We start from the raw sequence: 15,868 nt of genomic DNA, 5'->3' as shown, positions 1-15,868 counted from the left end.
GCGCTATGGACAGAACCTTAGACTGACCCACTAAGTCAACGTTGTTTGGGTCTAGCCAATCAAATAATTTAAAACCCAACTAATGATAGTATATTTCTTGACACAGAGGTATCATGAATGTCATCCTGAAATTCAGATATGTCATGGACAAGCCTACCCCTGATAAGCTGCACATGTACACACACACACACACACACACACACACACACACACAGACATCATTCCTTTTATAATCCAGTCTGAAATTTTACCAACAGTCATCATCCTATTCATTGGCCTAAGGTCTGAAGTAATTTGCTTACTTAGATTTTTTTTAAGTTAAGACATTTGCTCATCTGCAGTCCTAAGGCACCTGTCACATTACCCATATATCCTTAAAAACAGTTCAGCAGTCACATCAGTAAGTTTGTTCAGTACTCTGAGGTCTAGAATGCACCAGGGGACTTGAACTCATTGAGGGCAGTTGGGTGTTTTCTTAGCATCCTCTTGGTTATTTTGGCTTTCCTTTATCAATTTGGCCATTTTTTTCTGTCATTCACAGTCTGAAGACAGTTCCTCCTTGATAAAGAAAAAAAGAAGCAAAATTGGAGTTAAAATTTTTTTGTCTTCTCTTCATCATGTTATTGTCCCATCTATTATCAGAGATCTTAATTTTCTACTTCCTTTCTATACTGCCCTCCAAACCAAAAGCGTTGGTAATATTGTCTTACTCTGGTCATTAGTATTGGTGATAAGCCTCAGTTCATGGTGAATGCTCATTCCCAGACAGACACTTCTCTTATAGGATTCACTTGCATTCTTTTTTGGTTACTTGTTCTTGCTTCTATTTCTTGTATATGTCCTTCAAAAATGTTCACTGAATCATCTGTAAAATGAGAGCATTGAACAAAGTGGTCTCTATATTCCTCCAGCTGTAAATCCTGTGAAAAATTATAAATTAATCACCATTTCATCCTAAGAATTTCATTCTTGAGAGTCTCCCACTCCTCTTGAGCCTCCTCTTTTAGAGGCACAGGCCAGGAGATCCTACTTATTTGCTACTTTTGAACACTTATAATTATTGCCTAAAGACTCGAGTAGTCATCAGATTATATCTTGCTTTGCCCTTCTTATCTATTACTAATTCTAAGAGGTAAGGATCACAGCCTCCCAACATGGCCATCATTTTCACTTCACCCACTAGCTTCTCATTATTGATCAAAATTGTTACCCCTCTTTGCTTTCCTTACCTTCTGAAAGATAGAACCCTTTATGAGGCAAGTTCAAGATTTCTCAGCTAATCTGCCTTCGGAAGAGGAAGACCTCCAGAAATTAGCTGAATAAATCATCATGAACCAAACCACCTGAATTTTTCAGACAGCTTCTCAATTTCCAATAAAATCTTTACTACTTTTGTCCATGAGCATTTATTGAGTATATAACTTCAGCTGATGGCATCTTATCTTCACCACCAAGTTGAAATTTTCCAAAGGCATAGAGAATTATTCTGAATTTCTGATTTAACACAATATCTTTCATTACACCCCAAACCACAGGCTGTGTAAGTACCATGTCCAATACTTAGAAGAATTGTACTGGGAGTTGCTCCCAGCATCTCCTGTGACTAGGGAAGAGATATAAACTATACAGTCAGAGCATGGAAGTAACACTTCCCTGTGGTAATGAAAACAACCCCTCCAAGAGGACATCAGAAGCAGCTTCTTGCTTACAAAAATGTGGCCTGTGTAGACAAGAAGACCAAGGAAGACTACCACAAGTTCTCCGACTTGTTTTGAAAACGATAGACTCATAGGTGGTAAATGCTGTGTTTTTGAGTTTCTTGGTGATCAGAAAAAAAGGTCACCACCCTCAGTGAACATAGTAAACTAAAAATGGAGCCTTTTGCAAAATTTTCTTCTGGGGGCTTAGATTTCAAACCATCATGAGGACAAAAGTTGAGCTCTTTTCACACATACGTGGCGTTTTATTTCAAGCAGCCACTTGTCCAGACCCGTGTAATTGCTAGTGAGAGCCCTGGCACAGACTAAATGCAGAGCACAGAATTAAACAGGGGACAGAAGCAAAACAGGTAATGCTTCATAGGGACAGAATGAGGGGTGGGAGGAGAATCAGGAGGAATCCCTATTGACATCCAGATATGGAAATCATTCTCAAGTTACAAAAGTGGGCCCCATTTAAAATGGACCACCTTGTATCTTGGGCTTTTGCTCAATAAAAAGAAAAAAGTGTGCAATTAGCAAATGGTTCTAAATATGGAGACAGTTACTGCTGCCATACATGTCTGAGATAAGTAGCAGTTAAGAGTTCAATAATCCAGGAGGTTGTCTTGATTTATTTCATTATCCATATAATTCAGACTGTAGCCTGGGGCCTGGAGCAAAAGTAGCCCAGATGAGTATAGTTAAGTGTTGTGTAATTATGTGCAGTGCTGACTTACAGTCTAATTAAAGGTGGGTGATCTTGCATATTTCTTTGTTACAACCCAAAAAGTTGCTTTAGGTCCTCTGAGTAATTGCACACTTCGTTATGAACTTCTTTTAGGATACATGCTGAAAATATCTTTGTTGTGACCTGCCCATTGCTGTGCTTTCTGCAGAATGCTTTTTCTCCAGGTGTACCAAAACTTTGGTTATTTTAGCTCACATTTCATCCTATTTGGCCTTTTTATCAAATAGGCCTAACTATAAATAAATTCTAAAAGGAAAACACACTTTCAAGAACCACAACATTACATGGCAAGCTATTTATCTCATAGGTACCAATAAAGAGGCTCTTAGTAGTTTAGAATAAAATTTAAAAGGTATATGATTTAACACATTGGAGCACAAACTGCTTAAGAAGCCTTGCAGCTAAATGAAGAAACTAAACAATTAACATGTAATAACTGTATGCCCAGATACAAAGATTAAGTTAGAGTCTACCAATGTGGAGGATATGAGTAGTGTTCTCGTTTAAAAAAAAAAAGCATATGTGATATTTTTAAAGTTTTCTAAATCTAATCTAACTTTTCCAGATCTAATAGTACACAGCTTAACAAAGAATGCATTTTTTTCCAAAACTGAAGTGCTAGTGATCATATCAAAAGAAGGTGATACATTAATTAAAACTGATAAAAGAAAGAAACTTATTATCTAAAGATATGGCTTCCCATTAAGTATGTCTATAAGTAGCTCCAGCAGATTTCATTCCTTGCTTCTCCATTCTCTATACTCAAGATGCCATTGCATGAGTCTGTGTTCTGTTAAGGAGCACTTGTGTATACTTACTATAACCTATTATTTGGGGACACTAAAACTACACTTTTACAAAATATAGCTGTACCCATTTAAAGGAAGTCTACATGAGGGAGTCCACATTACTTAGAACCATAAAGTGTGCTGGAAGGTAATAGCTCTTTTACTAGGTAAATAATCTTCCACTCTGCAGGAAGACCCTTATTATAAAGAATTTATAAAAGATACTTCCTAAACAAAAACTTTGGGACTTTAAATAAACAAATTTTTAGCTAAAATATAATACAGAGTAAGCCTCTTTGGCAGGAATATTTGGAAGCTTGCATTTGTAAAACAAAATGTTTATAAAGACAGCTATATATAATAGACTGAATATAAAGGGTCAGGCTACATACACATAGGATATATCTCCCTTTGCCATTAACCTAGAATCATAGAATTTTAAAACTGTAAAGGACCTTAGAGATCAAGGGTTTTGCATAAAATTTTTAGTTTCAATGTAATATTTTTTATCTTTGTCTAATTTAGAACAAATTTCATATTAATAGGAAATTAACATGTTTCATTTAAACATGGGACTTCAAAATTCACAAAGTGATTTCTACTATATATTTGGTCAAAATTTGTTTCTTTTAGAATACATTTCCAATTTTATAGTGGAAGTCAGTGAATAAATGTTAGTCAACTTAGGAAAATGTGTTCAACTTTTCATACATATACATGTAATACATATGTATTACACATGTATATATACATATGAATATACATATAGAAATTCTCTGAATATCATGGATAGCCAACCGATATGAATTTATAATGAGCTGAGTATACAGAAAAGAGATCTGGGTCATTTAAAAAAGAATGGGATCAGATAACAACGCATGCATGACCTTACACATTTTAAGACTGCTACGGGGATGAAGTGTTGGACCTGGAGTCAGGAATATTTCAGTTGAAATCCTGCCTCAGACACTTCCTGGCTAGGTGACCTTGGGCAAGTCTCTTAACCTCTGTCAGCCTCAGTTTCCTCATCTGCAAAATGAGGGAGTTGGATTTGATGGCCTACAAGGTCCCTTCTAGTTCTAAATCGGTGATTCTGTGGTCCCTTGTGTGGACATGCCCTAATGTTGAAATGGAAAAATAAGCTTGAAGAAAACACAAGGTGGGGAGGGAGGATGTATTTGCCTTGGAATTGGCATTCTTCATAATGATCACATTAACAGAAGTAGTGTGCCATGTAGCCGCTTTCCTGCAGAATTAAGGGTGGCTTTGCATATTCATTATATTCACACCCATTTATAAGAAGCTGATGAAAATCCCATAGAATTGACTCCATTTTGACATGCATGAATTTTCAGTTTTTTTGTTTTCACAAAAGGATATCTAACAGTGATTTTCTTTTCCCCCTTTAACAGATAATACTGAAATAATCAGCAGAAATGGAATGGAATGCCAAGAAACCGCATTGAGAATAACAAAACATTGTTACTGTACATACTATCCTGTTTCCTCCTCGATAGAATTGCCACAAACTGCATGCTAAATAAAAATGTAGTTCTTCTGGACAGATCACAAACTCTAAGAAGCTAGTGCTGCTATATCATATATGAGTATTAAATATGGTATGCTTAGTATATTCCAACCTAAAATAGTTAACTACCTGATGCCAGCTGTGATGTTTAAAGACATAAAGGGTAAAGTTTACTTTCAGAAGTTCTCTAAACATGGTTTTCTGTCCTAGGAATATTGTCTTATCTCCATAACTATAGCTGATGCAGAAAGCCCAACAAATTTCTTCTTTTCAGACTCAGAACATTTCAAATTTAGCAATAATCAGTTTGCATTGGTTCCAGCCTGTTCCAAGTACAGGTTAAATTCTTGTTCGAGTTATTATCGTTTCCTTTGCCCTCTTAATCAAAGGGTAAGTGTTCACTTCTCAATGAGATGATGCTGCAGCAGAGAAAGAAGTGAAGTAAAACTAAGACCTGTCCTACAGGTCTCAAATTCTAATGGAAAATCCAAGGACAAGCACAAGTTCTGGGGATGCATCAAAGCCTCGTGTTTGGCTTGCCTGGAGATGCTATGTTGAATCGTGTGATTCTAGAATAAGAGAAATAGAGTAAAAGAAACAAAAACTTTGCACGGTATGAGCTTCATACCCCCAACCAACAAAGTCTTGAAGGTATTATTTTACAAATATATTTTTAATGTTGTTTTATAAGAGAGACTTTGCAGAAGTGCCTAAATTTTGCCAGACTTCATCCAGCTTGAAGGAAAGGAGGCCAATGCCAACAACCTAATCTAAGTGATTAGTCTTTCAAACTCACCATCCAGTTGCCTGTCACAGAATAACACTTTGAGACTAAAGATGTATGTAGTAAAATAAAGAAGCTGTAGGTGAGGAGATCTGTATAATATTCTAATTTAAGTAAATCGGAGGTTAGTCACTTAAAATCTGACTGTGACTTTAATCTAAATTACTACGTAAGCAAACAACAAAAAGGTAGATAGTTTCACTTTTAAAAATCCATCACTGTTTTACATTTTAAAAGTTGAATTAAAGGGTTGTAACTGACTACAGCATGGAAAAATAGTTCTTTTAATCTTTTCACCTTAAAGCATATTTTATGTCTCAAAAATATAAAAAAACTTTAATACAAGTACATACATATTATATATACACATACGTATATACTATATATGGATGAAACAGATTTTAATGTTGTTTACTTCTTTAAATACTTGGTTGATCTTCAAGGTTATAGCGATACAATTAAATTTTGTTCAGAAAGTTTGTTTTGGAGTTTATTTTAAGCACTATCGTACCAAATATTTCATATTTCACATTTTATATGTTGCACACGTCCGATACAATACCTGCGTAGTCTTTAAATTATTGTTTCAAAAACAAAACAGCTGTAATAAATGAATATGATGTGTAATTGTTTAAAACATCCCTTTATTTTGTGAGCATATTAGTGATTGCAGTATTTTGACTTAAACTTTTCAGATTGAATGTAAAATATTTTAAATGTTGGCATCACTGCCAATTCTGAAAACTAGAGACACTAACTGTGTCATGATTTGTCTCAAAAAAAAAAAAAAAAAGATCTGCCATTTTAACTCATGTTGCTCAGAGTCTAATTCCTATCTATTTATATTAAGTGATAGATTTGATCACCCTAAGGAGAGAAAAATCACAATCTAAGTGTAATCTAACATAGTGCTTGTACTGTTACATTTGTTTTAATTTGTGGGAAAATATTGTATCTAAACTTTTATTACTTTGGTAGTTTTACCATTATATACTATTAGTATTTGTAATTTTTCTCAATTCTAACAATGTAGTTATGCTACAACTTGCCTAGAGCATTCAAAGTTGGTTTTGTTCATTTTTTTTTAATACTTATTAATTTAGATTCCTTGAAAAGTTAGCACACATAACTAAAAGGTAAATTATGAGCATCACTGAAATATTTTTGTAGACTACTTGTTATAACATTGTCTTTCATGTTATTGTTGCATAATTTTGATTTTTTTAAATGACTATTATACAACTGTTTTCAACCCTTTAAGATAAACCATCCAAAAGCATCACATGTACACATCCCAAGATATAGAAAAGACTGTATTTTTTAAGAAGATATCCATTTTCCAGAATTTGTGACTATATTATGCAAAAGGACCATAAGGATACCATTTACAGTAAGGAGGAGGCAAGGCAATTACATAGATGTACAAATATATGTACAACAGATTTTGCTTTTTATTTATTTATAATGTAATTTTATAGAATAATTCTGGGATTTGAGAGGATCTAAAACTATTTTTCTGTATAAATATTATTTGCCAAAAGTTTGTTTATATTCAGAAGAGTCTGATTATGATGAATAAATCTTAAATGCTTTGTTGAATTACAAAAACAAAATCACCAGAATCCAAGATGAGAAGATACCAGTTCAGTAAATGCTGTGGTTAAGAGACTGGATCTCCACTTATTTTGAGAACAGCATTTCATTATTGGTTTTCAGTAATTTAACAGCACTTCACCAAACATTCACCTCAATCACTCCACTGACAACACTTCTACTAAATCTTTCAGTAACACTTACCGAAAGCCCTCATTCATTACCTTTCCATGTAAACAGAAGTCTAATTTGTATCAATTCTATGTTTCAGTTGTAATATTGAGTTCACTCACCCAATGTGCAACCAATGAAATAAAAGAAGCATTTAAAAAGGATTTTGTAGTCATTCTTCCTTTCTGTGCTAAGAGAAATTGACCAAATCCAACTGAGTGAAAATGTGGGCATCCCCAGCCAAGGGTGGTGGACAAACCCTAATGTTTGCCTCACCCTAAGGTCTTCAGCAATTCGGCAAATGCCAATATGAAAGGCAGTTTTCTGTGTGTGGATCTAAGTGGGCTGCAAATGGGTATTGTGTGTACATGTGTACGTATCTGTCTTAAATTTTAAAGGGTATATTTTGGATGAGTTTTGGTGTTTACATAATTATTATTATTAATCAACCCAACTAATAAATGAAAATTTGTTAAGTGTCTCCAAAGGAGCAGGCACTTGAGGATATAAAGACAAAAAGGAAACATTCTTTACCCTTATAAGCTCTATATTCTTCTGGAAAGGCAACATGCCCAAGTACAAAATAAACGTAAGGTAATTTTAGGAGGGAGGGCCTAGCATTTGGAAGAGAACAGGACAGGCACATAGAAATGTAACATAGAAACCGGATGTATGGAAATCTGCGTAGAGCTTTCAGAGGTTTAAGCACATTCCTTAAGGAGCCCTGAAGGAGACAGGATTAAAAATAAATGTGGCCAACTTTGGTGGTGCACACTGGTAATCCCCCTTCTACCTTTGGCATCGGTGGTGGGCTGGAGCACTGAGCTGCAGTGGGTTAAGCCAAAGTGCCATTCAAAGATCCTGTACAGATCATAAGTGAACTCAGGCCAAGAGTAGCTGCTACATTTTTAGCCACAATGACATGGGAGACTCAGTCTTTAAAAAAAACAGGGAAATTCCTATTTCTTATAGAAAACAGGCCTAGTGGGGGTATCACGGATGCTCAATCATGAATAGGTGAACGAATGGTTTCTTTTCAAAGTAATTCCTGCAGGAATATCCAGAGATAAAAATATTTTTTTATAAACATCTCAAAACATGTGAAAAGTCAGAAATGTATGTGTGTCAGTCGTAATGAATAAAGTAAACATTATGCTCTCATAATTCCTGTTTCCAAGTAGAATTACTGGAAATGAGATTAAGTTCAAAATAATGTTTTCAACTAGTTGATATCTGAAATGAAAATGTATGGTAAATTATATCTTAAATCTGTAAAGGCTACTCTAATGAAATGGGGCAGCTAAGTGACAAAGTGGATAGAGTGCTGGGCCTGGAGTCAGGAAGACATCTTCCTGAGTTCAAATCTAGCCTCAGATGTGAGCTGTGTGACTTTGGGCAAAAGTCACTTAACCTTGTTTGTTTCAATTTCTCATCTATAAAATGAGCTGGAGAAGACAACAGCAAACCGCTCCAGTATCTCTGCCAAAAAAACACCCAAAAATGGAGTCATGAAGAGTCAAATATGACTGAAGAACAAGAACTCAACTCTAAAATAATATTTATCAACATACTGGCATTATTTGGCTGAACATCAAAATCAAAAGTTAAAAAAAAAGTTAAAATTATTTCTTTCCCTTGGTGTGAAATTGAATTAAGTAAAACTAATGGCATTTTTGTCTATAACAAATGGCCAAAGAAAATTGTCACTGGCATTTTAATGCTGTCATAAATATTTAAAGAATATACTTTTGCTATTAGCGTAGATAATTATGCAATTACAACTTATTTCAGGAAAGGCCCAGGTGCTTCAGTAAGCTAAACACAAAGGCAATGAGATATTTTCATATTCTGGAGAAAATAAAGAGAACTCATCCTGTAAATATTATTCCTTCCACATACCCCTTCATTTCTGACATGGTCAGCTGCCCTAACTAGAGAGTTCTTAACCCTGGTCCCAGAGGAATAAGCTTCCCCCTACCCAACCCTTCCACCTATCTCTTGAGGAATGATATTACCCACACAAAATGGACATTAGTATTGACATCCCTCTTTGTAGTGGTGGCTTGGGTAAATGTTTACCTTGAAAGGTTTCCCTTTGTAAATTGTTCAAAGTATGCTCGTCTTTAATCATCCAAATATTATTTTTAAGGCATCCATAAAACAACTTTTGGGTCAAGAGACTCTTACCATTGTTCTTGACAAAACTCCAGAGAACAAAATAGAGGCAGGAACTTGTCTGAGTTTATGATATTGTTTTCATGTCTGATTCTTGGTGATCTCATCTGAGATTTTCTTGGTAGAGATGCTGAAGTGGTTTGCCATTTTCTTCTACAATTCATTTTACTGATGAGGAAAGTGAGGCAGAGTGAAAGGACTTGCTCAGATCACAAAACTAGTGTTTAAGGTCAGATTTGAACTCAAAAAAAGGAGTGTTCCTGACTCCAAGCCCAGCACTCTATCCTCTTAGCTATCTAGCTGCCCCACATATTACATAAGTCATAGATTTAAAGCTACCTCAAAAGCCTTCTAGTGTGTCACCCTCCTTTTACAGGACATAGTTAAGTGATTTGTCCAAGATCACACGAGTTGTATAAATACCTAGATTTCAAAGCCATACTCTGAATCCATGTACCATGCTGCCTCTCATAATTTTAGTCTCTGGAAAGGATCTCCAGTCAAAAAGGCTTAGGAGGACTTAGAAGGCCACATATGGCCTTGAGGCTGAAGGTTCCCCACCCCTATTGAGTCTTTGTTTTCAAGAATCTTTTAGCTGAGTCACTTAGAAAGTGTTTTCTGTGAAACAAGAGCACCACAAGGATGAGGTATGGATTAATGACAATCTGAAAAGCCCCTGGGAATTGTAAAGTGCTAAGCACTATTATTCATCATTTAGAACCAAGGTTGCTTCCTTATCAGGACAACTGGCCACGGAGTTTTTTTACTCTTTTCTCAAAAGCAGTTCACATTAACAAACACTTATTAAGTCCTGCTGAGCACCCTCTCTCTCCTAAACTAATCTACCTTTGTACCTAGTATCACCTGTAGCTTCAAGTGTTCTCTGTGATCAGAGTGAAGTCAATTGCCTTTGCCCCATATAGTACAATATTAAGTAGATATATAACCTTCTACAGTCATAGGGAAGCTCAAGATGACCAAAAAGCAACTCCCAAGGCTAATGACGCTCACCTGGGTGAGGGTCTAAGCTGAAAGACGTACTTTGTCAAACTCTTCCCAAGGTAGTTGAAACAGGATGTCTTCATGTGTGCATCCATGGACATGCATGCATGTGTGAACGTTTATGATACTGACCATAGTAAAACTTTGTATGGATGAGGAGGAGTTAAATGTACCATCCCTAGTGTGTAAATCTAAGATTGTATGATAAAGTAAGATTTGAGGGGACTTGGGAAAGTGTCACATATTCACAGTTTAACAATCACTTTGGGAAAAAATGGTTCATTACATATATAAATACTAAATAGAAAAATTATCATTTTCCTAATCAGACAGTAGAGTAACAATACATTTTTAACGTGTACTGTCTTTTTAAAAAAAATCATTGATTTTCATAATGATAAGGTCTAAGTAGCCTGGAATAATGGACAGAAAGCTGAACTCAGAGTCAGTTGACCTAGGCTCAGGTCCTATCTCTAATATACCCTGGTTAGAACTTCAAGTCTACCCCACTAACTTAACTTTTCAGGGTCCTCAGATGATTCTCGAAGACTATAAATTGCAGAGAAGGATAAAATATGCTTCTAAATTTCCCTCCTTGCTATTAAAGAGTCAGCCAGTCCAGGATTCTGAAAGGTGAGAAAAGGAAAAGCTCACAGCCTTTGTGATCATGGAAAAGAGGGTGTTGGAATAAATGATGTCCATGGCCCTTCTAAACTCTCAATCCTGTGATGCTATGAAATAAAAGATAAATTAACTTCTATTTCCCCATTGGCATGTACTTCCTCATTCTAACTGAAAACTTTTAAATGACAAAAGATACCCCTCTTGTTCTCTTGATGGAGGCATAGTCAAAAAATGGGAATGATCTCGTAACAGAGATGCCAAAACAATCCATCAGAACCAAAGACAAGGCCAGTTATTTGTGGGAGCCCAGAGCATCTGTAACAGAAGTGGCATGTGGAGCATACATAAAGAATGGGGTATTCTTGGGGAAGAGAAAGGCAGAAGACCAATAGTAAATTTTACTGTGCTAAGCACTTTCCAACTTGGTGCCCATAACAACCCCAGGAGGCAGATGCTATTGTTGTCTCTAATTTACAATTGAGGAAACTGAGACAGATAAAGATTAAGTGACTGTCCTAGGGTCACACAGCTAGTAAGTGTGTGAGCCTGGATTTGAACTCAGATCTTCCTGATTCCAGGCCCAGCTCTCTATTTGACCTAGCTGCCCTCAGGCATGATAAAGTATAGTTAATCAGGGAAGATTTTTAAAGGAAATAGTACTGAGTCATAACTTAAAGGAGGCAGTAAATTTGAATAGGTAGAAAGTAAAGTTATAGATCTAGCATTCTAGGTGTGAGTGTGGGCTAGTGAAGCATGAGTAAAATCAGGAATGAGACGTGTATAAGGGTAAAAAATAGCTAACCCGGCAGCGGCAGGGAACCTGGTGACCTGGACAGCCACTCTCACCTGGAAGGCCAGGATGAGTACGATGCCAGCAATGGAGGCAATAAGGATAAGCCAGCACCAACCAATGGTTAGACTGACCACCAATGCCAACCAATGATTAGCAGGAAGCCAGCAAGTCAGAAAACCTAAAATAAGGACAGCACATAGCTTCTTTATTTTGTAGGCAAAAAATCTGTTTTTAAGATTTACTTTTATGATGAGTCCTTTGTATGTGCCCCAACATACCACAGTTCACCTTAATTTACAGAAAGACAAACTTAAATGTGTGACAGAGAAAGAGGTCAAAAAGGAAAAATGTGTTCCCCACAGGAAAAAAGATAAGCAAAACCTTCCAGTGACCATATCTGTCAGCTAAGAGGTCAAAGAGGAGGCTGAACACCATATGTAGCTGAAAAACACCCTTCTTGATGTGTGTTCTTGTATGTGCCCTGTTTGATACCTGGAATGCCTTTTTCCTTCCCTATGCCAGTTTTTCTCCATCATCATCTTCAAGATAAATTCTATAATTTTACTGCTCCCAAGAAATGTTTCCTGATTAAGTCTTTTAAAAAATATTTTGCTTTTCCCTCAATTACATGTAAAAACAAATGTTAACATTTGGGGATGTTTTTAAGTTTTGCATTCCAGATTTTATCACACCCTCCTTCCCCTCCTCCTTCTCCTTGACAGTAGACGATGACATTGTTATACATCTGAAAGCATGTAAAATATTTCCATATTAGTCATTTTGTGCAAAAAGACTCAAACTAAAAGAAAGGGGAAAATAGTATGCTTCTGTCTATATTCAGACATCAGTTCTTTCCCTGGATGTGGATAGCATTTTTCATCATGAGTCCTTGAGATTCTCTTGGATCGTTGTATTGCTGAGAATAGCAAAGTCATTCACAGTTCTTTATTGTACAATATTGCTGTTACTGTGTATAATGTTTTCCTGGTTCTGTTTGCTTTACTTTGTATCAGTTCGTGTAACTCTTTCCAGATTTTTCTGAAATCATCATTATCTGATTAATTAACTCTTCTTGAATCCAGTTTATTCCTTTATTTGGTATCCTTTTCAACATTTGGATACTCAGCTCATAATTTTATATCGATCCAAAATCTTTCCCCGTAAATCTGGCTTAATCTTTAGTGTGGCCTCTAATCAAACTCTTGGTACCACAGACAGCTTAAACTTGCTAGTTTCTGTGCTCAGATATGGCAGACTCAATTGCTATAGGGACAGCTTCCCTAAATGCCTGTATATGCAGCAAGAATTTGAATTAGTGTCCCTGCTGTTAGTACTGAAAGGTTAAGAAGCAGCTGCCTACCTATGTTTTTGCCCTGAGTTCTTTAGAGATAGGGATCTCATTGCAAAACCCATTAACCTGTTCTCTACCCCTGCCAAGTCTGGAGAACATCATCACTAGGGGTAGATGCAGAACCTGGTTTGTTTCATTTCTTACTTGTGGACTGACCCCTCCACACACCCCCACCACTACTACAGAACAAATACATGTTCTGCAGAGCGCAGTTTCCCAGACCTTCACCAGAAAGGGGAGGGGGGTACAGGAATAGGTTATGTGGATGTGGGTAGAAGGGTAGCTAAGAGATGGGATTGTATTTATGGTGAGAGAAGGGTGGAAACACAGTGTAAAAGAAAGAAAACAATTGAGAATGAACTCTTTATTAGTCTCTTCTTGGAGGCAAAAAATCCTGTGGAAGTTTGGGGGCTCCAGTATCCTCAGTTTTCAAAGTGGAATAGTAACAGAGAATGATTTTTTTCAATATATAACTATATCTATCTAGCTATTTTTAACGTACCTCTCAGTTGCCACCTCTATACTACATATGGCCTATTCTCATTCCTCTGGTGATTAGCACTCCCTCCCTCTTGAAATTGCTTTAAATTATTTTCTATTTATTTGTATACATGTTGCATTCCTCCAGTAAAATATAGCCTCCTTAAGAACAAAGATTATTACTTTCTTGTCTTTGTATTTCCAGTGCCTAGCACAGTATCTGGCACATAGTAGATGATTAATAATTTTTTATTGATTTTAATCCAACCAAATATCATATGAATGTATAATTTGTGCTGTGAATTCGGAAAAGAAAATGTTGGTGTGATGGAGGGGTGATCTGATCAAAGAAGTCTGATCAAAAGAAGAATGATCTGAGCTGAGTTTGAGAAAGCCCAATGTAGCATAAGTATAGGGTTTGGAGATCTGGATGGAGAGTATATCTATTGTACCTGTGGAAATTAAACACGTTCAGGGAGGATGTCATTAACCTTTTAGGAGACACCAACACATTACTTAGGGCAGCTAGGAAGTGAAGTGGATAGAGTGCTGGGAGTCAATAAAATTCAACTTCCTGAGTTCAAATTTGGCCTCAGACACTTAATAGTTGTATGGCCCCTAGGCAAGTCACTTAACCCTGTTTACCTCAGTTTCTTCATCTGTAAAATGAGCTGGAGAAGGAAATGGCAAACCACTCCAGATCTTTGCCAAGAAAACCCCCAAAAATTGAGTCACAAAGAGTTGGGCACGACTGAACAACAAACACATTACTCAGAAAATTTAAAAACACATTACTTAGAAATATGCTAGGCAGTTCTCCATTCTACAGATCCTGGTTTTTAAGTGTTTGGTTTCCTTTTACACTAATAGAAGAAATTCATTTAAGGTGGCAATTTGTCTCTGTAAAAGACACTTCAGAGGCAGTACTGGCTTAGTCATAGAAGAGTGGGAGTAGTAAAGAGGGAGACAGTCAAGGCTCAAGTGTTTGCTTGTTACAGATACAAAGAAGCAGTAAATCTGTGTAAAACAATTTCCAGTAAGTCCTAGCAATTTCAGGAGATGAAATAAATAAAAGAATTTTTTTAAACAAATAAATAGCAATCAAATGTCTTACTTATTGGATGCTATATTCTTTATATTTTCCACACAGAAAATGTCAGGAGCAAGTTCTTCTATGAAAAAAGAGTTGAAAACCACCTCCTGGAGGGCAGAGGCTGTTTTATTGTTACTTGTGTGTCCTCAGAGCCTGATGCATCTTAGGTAATTAGAAAATGCTTGCTTTACTCAAATGATTACAAAAGTCAAGTTAATTGATGTGGTAGATATTTCTCTAGTAAAATGTATGTTTTTTTAGAGTCATGACTGAGACTACCTCATTAGTGGCAGCCAGGTGGCACAGTGGGTAGAGTACTGCAATCTAAGGAAGAGCCCTGTTCAAAAATGACCTCACATACTTTAATAGCTGTTTGTCCCACTGGGAACTTAACTTCTGTTTGCATCACTTTCTTCTACTGCAAAATGGGGCTAATAATAGCACTTACCTCACAAGATTGTTGTGAGGATCAAATGAGATAATTTTAAAGACTTAGCCCTGTACCTGGTACATAGTAGGTACGCAATAAATATGTATTCTTTTCCCTACATTAGTGCAAAAGCTAGAAGGGACTTTAGAGGTAATTGATTCCAACCTCATTATTTTTTCAAATAAAGAAGCTGAGGCCCAGAGAGGTTAAGTGACTTTTCCAAGGCCACATAGGTAGCAGGTGTTACAAGCAGAACTTGAACTAGGGTCATCTGACTGCAGAGCCCAGTGGTCTTCACCCCATATCAAACTTGTGACATGTGTGGGCCTCAGTTTTCTCATCTGTAAAAAACAAAGAAGTTGAATTCAGTGATTTCTAGGGTTCTTTTTTTCCTTTTAAATTTATGATCCACGGATCACAGATCCTGCCTCACTCAGGATAAGTTCATCAACTGAAATCTCATGGTGAAGACTGATCTGTCTTTGGTGCTCAACCCCTCCTCAGCCCCCAGTCACCTTTCCCCTCTGGTCAGAACCCTGGAGAGCAGAGCAGTGTACTCCTCTGTTATGGTAAGCAAAATAGCATCTTTTGCTATGCTTGTTTTAGTA

At 36.4% G+C, this 15,868-nt stretch overlaps 1 protein-coding gene and 1 long non-coding RNA gene across 7 annotated transcripts in view; one reads left to right on the top strand and one right to left on the bottom strand.

The window, feature by feature from the left end:
• MBNL2 (muscleblind like splicing regulator 2) overlaps positions 1 to 7,476 on the top strand; it is a 185,379-nt gene extending 177,903 nt beyond the window's left edge. For 3 of the 6 annotated variants that reach the window (XM_072622091.1, XM_072622088.1, XM_072622089.1), the window contains one exon: positions 4,649 to 7,476. In XM_072622091.1, the coding sequence (XP_072478192.1) occupies positions 4,649 to 4,663 (15 nt within the window). In that variant the 3' untranslated portion in view covers positions 4,664 to 7,476. The remainder of the gene's footprint in view (positions 1 to 4,648) is intronic. The other 3 variants (XM_072622087.1, XM_072622090.1, XM_072622085.1) reach the window with 1 other exon arrangement.
• The window catches only part of LOC140512743 (uncharacterized), a 33,685-nt gene continuing 18,253 nt past the window's right edge, over positions 437 to 15,868 (bottom strand). Inside the window, exons 2-3 of the long non-coding RNA XR_011969896.1 lie at positions 711 to 865; positions 437 to 558 (exon numbers count right to left, since the gene is read on the bottom strand). This is a non-coding gene — a long non-coding RNA (uncharacterized lncRNA). The remainder of the gene's footprint in view (positions 559 to 710; positions 866 to 15,868) is intronic.

Source organism: Notamacropus eugenii, chromosome 6, assembly GCF_028372415.1.
Source record: "Notamacropus eugenii isolate mMacEug1 chromosome 6, mMacEug1.pri_v2, whole genome shotgun sequence".
Lineage (NCBI taxonomy): Eukaryota > Metazoa > Chordata > Mammalia > Diprotodontia > Macropodidae > Notamacropus > Notamacropus eugenii.
Note: the sequence above shows the minus strand (reverse complement) of the source record. Positions and strands in the feature narration are given on the sequence as shown.